A 12,104-nucleotide genomic window follows, 5' to 3' on the forward strand; every position below is an offset into this window, starting at 1 on the left:
AAAATAGATAAATGAGATATCATCAAAATTAAAAACTTTCGTGCTTCAAAGGGCACCAAGAAAATAAAAGGACAACCCACACAATGAGAGAAATTTTGCAAATCATAGGAAACTTCTACCTAGAATACATAAAAAGCTTTTATTACCGCTCAACAGCAAAAAGTCAAACAGCCCAATTAAAAAATGGGCAAAGAACTTGAACAGACATTTATCGAAAGATGACATACAAATGGCCAATAAATACACACAAAAAATGCCCAACATCATTTGCCATCAGGGAAATGCAAATCATAACCACAAATTCACACCCACAAGGATGGCTATAATAAAAAGGCAGATAATAACAGCTGTTGGTAAAGGTGTGGAGAAATTGGAACATTCATATCCTGTTGGTGGGAATGTAAAATGGTGCAGCCATTTGGAAAACATTCTGACAGTTCCTCAAGTGGTAGATACGCAAACAAGAGAATTAAAAAACATGTCCACATAAAAACTTGTTCATAGAATGTTCATATGAATGTTCCTAGCTGCATTATTCACACTAGACAAAGGAAACCCAAATGTCCATCAATTGTGAATGGATTAAAAAAAGTATCTCCATACAATGGAATATTATTCGACAATAAAAAGGAATGCAGTACTGACAAATGCTACAGCATGGATGAACCTTGAGAAGCGTGTGCTAAGTGAAAGAGGCCAGTTACATATTGTATGATTCCATTTACATGAAACATCCACAGGAGGCAAATCGGACAGAAAGTAGATTAGTGATTGACTAGGGCTAAGGGAAAGGAGTTGGGAATTGGGGTTGGGGCAATAGGGAGTGACAGCTAATGGGTATGGAGTTTCTTTTAAGGGGATGAAACTATTCTAAAATTAGATTGAGATGGTTGCATAACCCTGTGAATAAACTAAAAACCACTGAATTGGATACTTCAAATGGGTTAGTTGTATGGCATGTAAATTATTTCTTAATAAAGCTGTTAAAATAATTTTTTTAAAAAAGTCAGACCATCTGAGTCCTCAGGGAGCAGGAACTGGGATGTGGGATGCCTGGGGTGTCAGAGAGGGGGACCAAGGGATGGGTGTGCTATCTGGTCCCAGAAAGGGAGCAGAAGTTGTGGATTTCTTCTAAACCTCCACAGGACCCACTTCATCCTTCATTGTAGATAGATACCCATGGGTGTCTGTTGATTAGGGTCTATGGTATCTTTGTACCAATTTTTAAAAGGTGCCTCGTCATCTCCAAGATAAATCATCTTGCTCAAGTTCACAAGTCAGTAGTAACAAAAATCCCCATTTCCAATACCCTAGTCCAGTTTGTTTCTTCCTTGGATTCTGTCAGACTTTGATCCCGGCCTGTACAGGCAGAAGGCCTGGAGTCAGTGCTTGTCCTACTTTGCGAATGGCAACAGGCAGTGAGTGTCCTTGGCCAAACTGGTGTCTCTTCCCGCAGCTATGACATCCTGGTCCCTGCTGCTACCATGTGGTCCCCTTGTGCTGCTATGGAGAACAGGGATAAGAACCTCTTCTAAAGCTACTGTCTGAGGACCTGGGCATGACAACTCTTGAGTGAAGTCCCTGACATCAAGGGGATACTTGCTATTTCTGTTCCTGGAGCTACCTGGTGTTAACAGTCCTGACTTTACCAGCCACTGCAAAGTCCCCTATGACTGGCATGTGGGCCTGGAGAGGGGGTGCACACGGGTCACTTCCTGAGGCTGCCAACTTGGTCTAGTGTTGATAAGAGCAAGTCTAGAGATGATAAGAGCATGGAAAGGAGGAACTGGTTCACTCTGACCTTTGGTTTCATTTTGGCTTATAAATTGGGAAGGCCCTAGTGGCTGGACTTTATAATCCAAAGTCCGTTCTTGAGTGCCCTTCTAAAAATATTCAAGGGGCGTCAGGGTGGCTCAGTCAGTTAAGTGTCTGACTTTGGCTCAGGTCAGGATCTAACGGCTCGTGGATTTGAGCTTCGCATCAGATTCTGTGCTGACAGCTCACAGCCTGGAGCCTTCTTTGGATTCTGTATCTCCCTCTCTCTCTGCCCCTCCCTTGCTTGTGCTCTGTCTCAAAAATAAATAAACTTAATGGGAACATGCTAACCACACTGCTTTGTACCTTATTTTTTTCACTTGACATATTTTCAAGATATCTTTCAACAACATAAGTTAATAGGCCTCATTTTTAAAAAACAGCTGCATAATATATTTTATAGTGGCCAGCTTTATGTAATTAGTCCTTTGCTAATGGACATTTAGGGTATTCCCGGTCATCACAAATTTTGCTGCACCGAGCATTCTTGTCTTCAACTTTGCCACGGAAGTGGAAAAAGAACTCTGTGGTGTAAATTTTTTGACATGTGCTTGCCAAGTCAAAGGGTATATGCATTTGAATTTTTTAATAAACATGACCAAATCATCTCCCCCCAAAAATTATATCAATTTATACTAAATGTGAGGTTTCTTTTTTTTTTTTTTTTGGTCTTTAAAAAATTGTGTAGTCTTCCAGATTATGGATATGACTGTAATTTAACAGCCATCCTTTCCCCACTGATTTGAATAATCATATTTACCATAAACTAAATTCTCAGAAATAGGGCTGTTTTTAAACCCTCCCACCCCCAACTCCATTGGCTGATTTATTCTTGTGCCAATAATAACCTATTTTAACTTCAGTGCTTTGGTGTTTATCTAGTATGTCAAATACATCACCTCCATTGGTTCTTAAAAATGTATTACAGGAGTTTTGGGTTTTCAAGTTGTGTTAATAAATCTTTTTGGGTGACAGTGAATCTAAGGATTAGACTAGGGAGAATGTCTTTCCATGCATGTACATGGTATGTCTCCATTTAATTAGGTCTTAAAACCTTCAGGACAGTAATACCATTTTCTTCATATAGGTTTTGCATATTTCTTGTGAGGTTTATTCTTTTGTAGTTTATGGGTTTTGTTTGTCCCTCTTTGTCCCCCAAGTAGTTTTTCTAATTTGTTACTGAAGTATACAGGAAATATACTAATTTAGGACCTCTGTGTATTATCTGTAAAAGGACAGAACTAGTCAGTAAAAGGTTTCCAGGATGAAATAACTATGGGCTAAACAGAGCTAAATAGATGTTCATTGTAGGATTTATCAATGACTTGAGTACACTCTTGATCACCAACAATCCCCAAGAAGGGCACAGGAAATTCCTGGTACTTCCTTGACCAGGGAACCCTTTTTCAAAAGACATTCTGAAAACATATGTTGGGAAACAATGCATCCAAAGACCGTTCTAGTTTCTTATCTGTCAATCCAGGGGTCTCCACTGAACCTTATCTGATGTCCAAACTCCCATTCCCTTTCCACCCAACCAAAACACAGAAGACAACTCAGTGTCAAAGTGAATGCTTTAATGAGTGTTACTCAGAGACACATCTCTCAATAGCTGCTGCCCACCTCCATCGTCCCCAGCTCTTTGTTGGCAAGGAGAGCTAGCTGCCCGGGGGTGGGGCAGGGATCTGGAGTCTAAAGAGTGAGCCGGGGCAAAGAGAGGTTCAGGACGCACCCCGTGAGGCCTGGGCTCCTGGGAGTGAGGTGGAGGGGCATGGGCTTCACGCTGGTCCCTCTTCAGGCATTCCTAGCAAAGCCACAAGGGGCTCGAGGGGCGTGGGGGTCCCGATGGGAACGGGGTGGGTACGCTCATGCTTGCGCAGGTCGCTGGCACTCAAGAAGGCCTTGGGGCAGTGGGGGCAGGTGTAGGGGCGCACAGAGCTGTGGGTGCGGCTGTGTTTGCGCAGCCCAGCCCGGTCAGAGAAGCTCTTGCCACACTGGGTGCAGGGAAAGGGCCGGAGCTCTGGGTGTGAGCGCTCATGCCGTCGCAGCAGCGTCAGCGTGGAGAACGTCTCCTTACACTCCCGGCACACAAACTGCGGTGGCTTCTCGTCAACTTCCTCACCTCCCACCTCGCCCGCCCCTGCCAAGGGACCAGGAGCCTCCCCAACCCCAGCATCTTGGCACTCCACATGTTCCACCGTCATGCCTACCACTTGCCACTGGGTGGCCATCACACCACCTGATTCGGGGGGCAGCCCTAGCAGCCCTGCTGGAGGGTCCCCTAGCCCTGCACCTGCTGCCGGGGCCGTTGAGCCCTCGCCTGACACACTGACAGGCAGTGCCAGCCCTACTACCAGCTCCTGTTGAGGGGGAGCCCCTGCGGCCTCACTACTCCGATGGGTCCGCTCATGCTTCCTCAGGCTGGACGATACCACGAAGGATTTTCCACAGGCGTTACAGTGGAAGGGGCGCTCACCTGAGTGCACCCGGCTGTGCTTAGTAAGGCTGGCTCGCTCGGCGAAGGCTCGCCCACACTCCTCACAGCGAAAGGGCCGTTGGCCTGAGTGGACCAACGCATGGCGCTTGAGGTCCCAAGACGCCACGAACGTCTTGTCACACTGCAGGCACTTGAACGGCCGGTCGCCTGTGTGCACCCGCCTGTGCATGGCCAGGTCTGCGGGCTGCCGAAAGTCTTTGCCGCACTTCTCGCAGCGATAAGGCTTTACCCCCTCGTGCGCCCGCTGGTGGCGCCGGAAGCTTGAGGGGTCCGAGAACATGCGGCCACAACGTGGGCACAGGAAGGGCTTCTCGCCCGAGTGAGTGCGCTCATGGCTCTGGTAGGAGCTGAGCTGCGTGAAGCCCTTGCCACAGGCTGGGCAGCGATAGGGCTTCTGTGCCGCATGGATCCGCTGGTGGCACGTGAGCGAGGACGAGCGGGAGAAGCTCTTCCCACACTCCGAGCAGAGGAAGGGGCGCTCACCGGTGTGGGACCTGTGGAGTGTGAAGGAGGGGTCATGAAGGTGGCAGGTCCCTCACCTGACCACTGCTGCCTGTCTGCTGTGAGTTAGGGGCTCCTAACATCCCGGGGGTAGGGGGTACATAGGGCTGCACCCCAGAGTAGGGAATCTTCAGGCTAGGTGTCTAGATCCCAGATAAGACCCCACCAACAGCCAGACCCCACTCCCACCTACTAACCTCCACCAGAGACCCTCCCGGTGGCCCAACTTCCAGCGGGTCCCCTTTCCAGTCAGACCCAGGCCAATCAGATCCCAACGGAATCCTCCAGGGCTCCCTCCCAACATAGTCTGCCCCGCCCCTGCCCAACCAGGGCCACCAGCTTCTCCCCACGGCCCAGCCCCACTCACCTTCCCATTGGCTCTTCTCCCTCTTTGAGCCTCAACCCCACGCCCGGTTGGTCACAGGGCCACCGCTGTTGCGCCACATCCCTCCCTCCTCCGCCCCTGGTCGGTTCTTCCCAACCCCGGCTCCCTCACCACAGCACCGCACCCTCACCGCTCATGGTTGCGTAGGTCCTTGAGCTCAGCGTAGGCCTTGCCGCAGCGCTCGCAGCCGTAGGGCCGCAGGCCCGCGTGGGTGCGCCGGTGCTTGCGGAACACCGAAGGGTCGGCGAAGCTCTTGCCGCAATCGGAGCAAGCATACGGCCTCTCGCCCGTGTGACCACGCTGGTGAATCTTGAGCTTGGAGAGCGCGCCATAGGCCTTGGGGCAGTGAGCACAGCGGAAGGGCAGCTCGCCAGCATGTGAGGCCAGGTGCACACGCAGGCACACTGGCTGCATAAAGCGGCGGCCACACTCGGGGCAAGGGAAGGGTTTTTCACCAGTGTGGCTGCGACCGTGACTGCGCAGCTCAGGTGCCGTTTTATAGGTCTTGGGGCACAGCGGGCATGCATAAGGCCGAGGCTTTGCCGATGCACTTGACACCTTGTCCCCGCTGGCATCCTCTGCTTTGGGTTCTGTCTCCGGCTTCAGCTTCGTTTCCGCCACCTCCTCTGTGTAGTCTACAGGACCATGGGTGGCAGCGTGACGCGCTGCCCTGGGCGCATTTGGAAATGTCTTTGTACAGGACAGGCACTTGTAGCGACGGCCGGATCGCTTGTAGCCGAGGGCCGAGGATGACCGGGCCTCCGTAGACTCCACCTCCATGGCCTCAGAGGGCGGAGCTTCTCTGGGAAAGAAGCAAAGTTAGACACAAGCCACATCCTTCTGCCATTCTCTAAGGCCTCTATCCTTAACAAAGCCTCAGAGAGGAGTTCTGTCTTACCAGCATTTCCCATGGGGGATGGCCACATCCTTCTTTCCAAACACTCCTGGGTCTAACACTCTGCACTCAAGTTTCCTGTCTGGTCTGTTCATTGAGGAAAGAAGTTGGACCAGGTAACCTCTGAGGGTCTAAGAGAGGAGTCTGGAGGTATCAAAATGTGCACCTACACTTCTCTCCCCAGCCTCTGGGCTTTTCCAAACCTTGCACATTCCCAGAAGGCCCAGGTTCCATCCATCTCGCCATCTTCCTTTTCCAGCTCAGCATCTAAGGCCTGTGCCAGGACACAGAGTCCTATGCATGCCTGCAGACACAGAGGCTACGTAGATGTGGGTCAGACTTGAAGGTTGCCAAGTGCCCAGAGAAGACAGAGGTAGGTCCAGAAGAAGGCAGAACTAGTGGGCTAACTGGTGATTGGCACCGTCTGTCTGGAAGAAGTAGGTCCCCAGTGTATGTATTTTGTCTTTCCCTTCTGGTTAGTTAGCTTTCAGAGGCAGCAACTGTTCACACAGAATCCTGGCCTTGCACAGCTGTAAGGTACTCCACCCTAGACAGGAATCCTGGTCCACCCTCTGCTCTGGAATTGCTGTTGAGCTTCTGCTCCCATAGCTCTGGTAATGGGGAGCTCAGTTACTCTCAAGGTGGCTTGAGCCATTGCTAGCAATTACATGTGTCTCAGTATAATCAATATATCTGATTTAGCCTGGCCTCCTGGGACACCTGCTCTGGATAAGCCCCCTTCTTTCTCATTCATAGCCCAGACACCCTCCATCCAGCTGCTCCTGGGGATCAAGGCTGGGAGGAAATAGGATTAATGGCTGCATTAGTCTTAACACCAGCTCATCCTCCCTAGGGGATGAAAAGAAGAGGATTATGGGCAGATCCACTTAGGAAGGGCTCAGCAGCAGCTGCTGGGGGTGACCAGGGGGAGGGAGGATGCTGCTATAGACAGGGCAGGGGAGCCAGGTGTGTGCAGAATCCAGTCTGGGAGGTAAGAAGCCTGAGTTCTACTGCTCCTTTCTAGGCCTGTTTCCTCATCTGTATACCTCAGGGTTTGGTGGCTTGGAAGTTCTGACCCAGGGAGGAAGTTCTGACCCAGCCAGGGCTGCATCTTTATAGTCAGCACCCTTCTGCCTAGCGGCCCTGCCTCAGTCCCCACCCCTACACGCATCATCTGCTATGTGCACAGACAGCTTCTTCATAAAGTATCATGTGACACTTTGTCCCCTGCTCAATAACTTTCCGTGACTTCCATCATACCACGCAAACTCTCAGGTCCTTCCTGGCTGTTACAAATCCCACCAATCCTTCCTTTGAGCCCCACTCCCCCCAGGAAACTCTTCCTGCATTTCCCCTCTGGTTTTTGGCCCCAATCCCACACAACTCTGTTCCACCCTCAGCTTGGTTCTTTTCACTTTTCCCACTAAGTGCTGGTGCTGGAAGGTGAGTTAAAGGGCTTGAGGACCAACCTTCCCCGTGGTTTGAATTTCCCCCTACAGTTCCCAGGGGATCCTTCCCTGTCTCTGGATGAGGCAGTCACTACCTCCTTTCCAGACCATCTCTGGACAGACTGCCTGATAAAGTTTCTCTTTAATAAAAAAGATAGCTCACATTTACTGAGCACTTGCTAAATAAAAGGCAGTTTCCTAAGCTCTTTACATATATTAACTCAAACTTCACGTCAACATCGCAATAAAAGTTCTATTATATAGATTCCTTTTTTACAGATATGGGAACGGAGGCCCAGAGAAACAATGTACCATTGTGGTTAAGTGTCCTGTCTCTGAAACCAGACTGCCTGGCTTTGAATCTTGCCTCACTCACTTCCTAGCAGTGACCTTGTGACATTTACTTTATGCCACAAGACCTCAATTTTGTCATCTGAAAAATGGAGGTAATAATAGTACTTACCTCACAGGGTTGGATGAAGACTGAATGGAAGTGATATGATATGAATAAATGCCCTCAATTACTGACAGTCTTCTGAGAGCCAGACACTTTGCTGAGCACACTACCTTATTTAGTTCTCTTACAGCTTCCTGAGACAGAGATCTTATCCTCGTTTTACAAACAAATGAACTGAGGTTCCAAGGGATTTAGTGACTAGCCCATGGTCACAAAGCTAGACTCAACAGCTGGGACTTGAATCAGATGTTTAACTTGCCTTGAGTTGCTGGGCCCTTGATCAGTCGTTTGGGCCCTCCCAGACTTGTCTGCTGCTGGGCCAACCTTACAGTGACCAGAACCCTGAATTCAGGCCACATCTTCACCTTCTCTCATCCCTGTAGAACTGCCTTGAGACCAGAACCAGCACCCTTTATGTCTGTTTCCCTCTCAGAGGGCTTGACCCCTGCGTGCTGAGCTCTGGGCCTCAGTGTTCCCACCTGTGAACCAGAAATCAGAGAGCTGGAGGTATACATCTCTCCTCCTGAAGCACTTCCCTGGGGAAAAGGTAGGGAAGCACTTTCCTGGGGAAAAGGTAGGGAAGTAGGCTGGTCCCAACAGGTGCCCAGCTCCATAAAGAGCAGAGGGCCATGTGGGCTAGGCCCCCATCTAAATCCCACCATTAGCTCCTCACTTCATTGTTCACTGAGGACTCTTCCACCCATCACTCCCTAGAGTTATGTTTCTCCAAGTCAGGTCTGTGAACCCCGTCCCCTGCATGAGAATAATCATCCAGGGAGCATGAGGATGGACTCAGAAAGCTGTACTTTATTTATTTTTTTAACGTTTATTTTTGAGACAGAGAGAGACAGAGCATGAATGGGGGAGGGTCAGAGAGAGGGAGACACAGAATCTGAAACAGGCTCCAGGCTCTGAGCTGTCAGCACAGAGCCCGACGCAGGGCTGGAACTCATGGACGGCGAGATCATGACCTGAGCCGAAGTCGGCCGCTTAACCGACTGAGCCACCCAGGCGCCCAGAAAGCTGTACTTTAAACATCCTCTCAGGGCCATGCCAACCAACACTTAAGAAGCAAAGACGCATCCTTGGGTCTTCACAAAGCTTCTAGGAGAGGCACTATGACGCCTCTTTTTCATATACGGAGGTTAAGGCCCCAGTAAGGAAAAACACTTTACAAGCACACCTAACTAGTCAAGAGGCACAGACTCAAATCCAAGTCTTCAGGCCCCTGGGTTCTTTCTCTACCAGTCTTCATTTACTTCAGGTTTATGAGACAAATCAGGGGACTTTCGACTGCTCCTAAGACAAAGACCAGTATCTTTTCCATGGCTAGCAAGGCCCTGAATGATCTAACTCCCGCCTACCTCACCTTCCCCTCCATTTCATGGTGTCACTAGGCTCCACTCACACAGGCTGTCTTTCTTTTCCAAAAATAGCTAAATTCCTTCCCACCTCAGGGCCTTTGTACTAGTAGTCCCCTCTGCCAGAACCACTATTCCCCAAGGATCATTGTGTGAAATCTCTTTGATTTCATTTGGGCCTCAGCTCCCTGTCACCTCCTCAAAGAAGGCTTTCCTGACTACCTTTCTTTTTCTTTTTAAGTTTATGTATTCTGAGAGAGACAGAGACCGTGTGAGTGCAGGGGGAGGTGGGTGGAGAGAGAAGGAGAGACAGAATCCCAAGCAGATTCCACGCTGCCAGTGCAGAGCCCAACTTGGGGCTTGAACTCATGAAACTCTGAGATCATGACCTGAGCTAAAACCAAGAGTCTGACGCTCAACCGACTGAGCCACCCAGGTGCTCCTCCTGACCGCCTTTCTTAATGCTATCTGCATTCTTGCTCCTCCTCTTTAGTTCCCCTTATGGTGCTCATCTGGATAACATTCCTTGCAAGGTTACCACGGGCCAGGTATCATTCTATGCATTTTGTGTGTACTACTCAAGTTAAGCCTCACAACTGCCTAGAAGTTTCCTATGGACTGAATGCACACATGTATGGAGAAAGCCATGTGAGGACATAACAAGAAGGTGGACATCTACAAGTTAGGAAAAGAGTCCTCACCAGGAACTGAATTGGCCAGCATCTTGATCTTGGACTTCCCAGCCTCCAGAACTGTGAGAAATAAATTTCTGTTGTTTAAGCCCTTCAGTCTTGTGGGGTTTTTGTCATGGTTAGCCTGAACGGATTAAGTTAAACAGTATTATTTTCCCCATTTTACAGACAAGGATACTGAGGCACACAGAAATGAAGTAACCGGTCATGGTTACAGCCAGTATTCAAAGTCAGGTGGTCTGCCTCCCAAATTTCTGCTCTCTGTCCTGACTGTTGCTTTGGTAGCACTTACACATTTTATAGCTTGATTGTTAACTTTCTGTCTCCAACACCAGAGACTAGGCTGGCAAAGAGCCAGGAACCTTTATTATTTTATATCCTCTACACCTAAAACTGTGATTGGTGCCTCAAAACAAAGTGAATGAATCAACCTCTGAGACAGAATTCAAACCCAGGCCTATTGCTTCTGCCTCCCCTATAGTAGGTGTTTGTGAGAATGTCTGCCAGCAACTATTTATTAACCGAATTTCTCTGCCTTTCCAATTTCACAAGTTCCAAAAATCGCCCCATTATCCCATAGTGGGTTCATTGCTCTGGTGAGGGAGGTTTCTCTTTGCTTCACTACTGGCTTAGGAGGGGGACGCGGGCCTGCTGCCTGACCAGGCTGTAAAATGCCAGAGATGCAGGGATTTAATTCCCAGACAGCTTAGGCTATGACGCTGTGAGCAAGGATGAGGTTTAATTAAAAAAAAAAAAAAAAAAAAAGGAGCTGCTTTTTCTCTTCTCTGCATTTTGGTCTCCCCCATGTGTAAACAAGTAGATGCCAGTAAGGCCTTTGAGCCATTGAGACCTGGTGAGATGATGGATGGGGAACTGAGAACTGTGCAGAAGTGAAAGCTAATCATCTCCTAGGCCTCCAAACTGGTCAGTTCACAACCTAATCCTAACCTACTTTTTCAGCCTCAGCTCCAGCCGCAGTGTGTCCCCCTCCCAACAGCGAACTAAGCTCCAGCCTCAATTCTCAAACTTTCTCACCTAAATGCATCTCCACTTGCAGTTCTCTCTGCCTCAGCAGCCCTTGCTCGCCTTCTCCCATGGGAAAATTCTTTTGCATCCTTCAAATACCTGCTTTCTCAGTGCCCTCAAAAATACTTAAAAGGCAGTAGAGGTAAGGGCGCCACGGTGCTCTGGGCCTCAGTTTTCTCATTAGTTAAATGGGGTCTCTGAGGTTCGTCGGAGTTCGAAGGGCGTTAGGGCCTAGGAGACGTGGTGAGAAGGGGCCGAGAGCGGCAGAAACCCGGCGCTTCTCGCTCTCTGCAACAGTCTATCTGTCGGCGCCCCCACCAGACAGACAACCCCGCAGGGCAGGACCCTAGGCTGACTCGTCTCCGAAGGCTGGGAAAACGGGGCCTCGGAGAACGAGGCAAGAAGGAGCGAACGAAGAATGAGAGAATGAACAAATGAATGGGCCAAGGACTGGACGCTGGACAAAGGCCTGCAAGATGGCGTTCTCTAGGACCGCGGGAGGGGCGGCCAGGACCTCGGCCAGGGAGGGGTGCCGCAAGCGCTGGGGACCTTGTTAGGCGGGCCGCGCGTCTGGGACAAAAGCCCGCAACATGGCGGGCTCTAGGACCCCCAAGGCCCGCACCGCGCAAGGCGGGCAGCTGTGCCAGCCGAGCCCAGACGTCCACAGCAGCCGGCCCGCGGGGACAGCCGGCGGGTTCTAGGACCCGCTGGGCCGGAGCCCGACTGCGCCCTCCCGGGGCCGCACTCCTCCCGCCCCGCCCGCGCTTCTCGCGCCAGGCCAACCCCATCCGCCCTCTGCACCCACAGGGAAACTGAGGCCTCTCGGACTGCGTCTGCGCTGGGGCGGCCCGGGGGGGTCCCTGCGGCTTCCCGCCGGCGTTTCCTACCTCAACGAACTTGGGCTGGCTCCGTGGCGTCTGCGGCAGCTGCTCTGACCGACGGAGCCCGGACACTGCCAGGGAGGGGCAGGCGCTAGGACCCAGCGGGGGGGGGGGGGAGGAGGAGGGGGAGGGAGAGGCGGGGCCGG

At 50.5% G+C, this 12,104-nt stretch overlaps 1 protein-coding gene across 1 annotated transcript; it reads right to left on the bottom strand.

The window, feature by feature from the left end:
• Positions 1–413: 413 nt before the first annotated feature.
• ZNF668 (zinc finger protein 668) lies at positions 414–12,055 on the bottom strand. The gene is made up of 3 exons (XM_049638681.1): positions 11,965–12,055; positions 5,329–6,000; positions 414–4,806 (listed from the first exon to the last, which is right to left on the bottom strand). Exons 2-3 carry the CDS (start codon positions 5,976–5,978, stop codon positions 3,594–3,596), a joined length of 1,863 nt encoding a protein of 620 aa, XP_049494638.1. The 5' UTR covers positions 5,979–6,000; positions 11,965–12,055; the 3' UTR covers positions 414–3,593.
• Between the last annotated feature and the right edge of the window lie 49 nt (positions 12,056–12,104).

This window comes from Panthera uncia, chromosome E3, assembly GCF_023721935.1.
Source record: "Panthera uncia isolate 11264 chromosome E3, Puncia_PCG_1.0, whole genome shotgun sequence".
Lineage (NCBI taxonomy): Eukaryota > Metazoa > Chordata > Mammalia > Carnivora > Felidae > Panthera > Panthera uncia.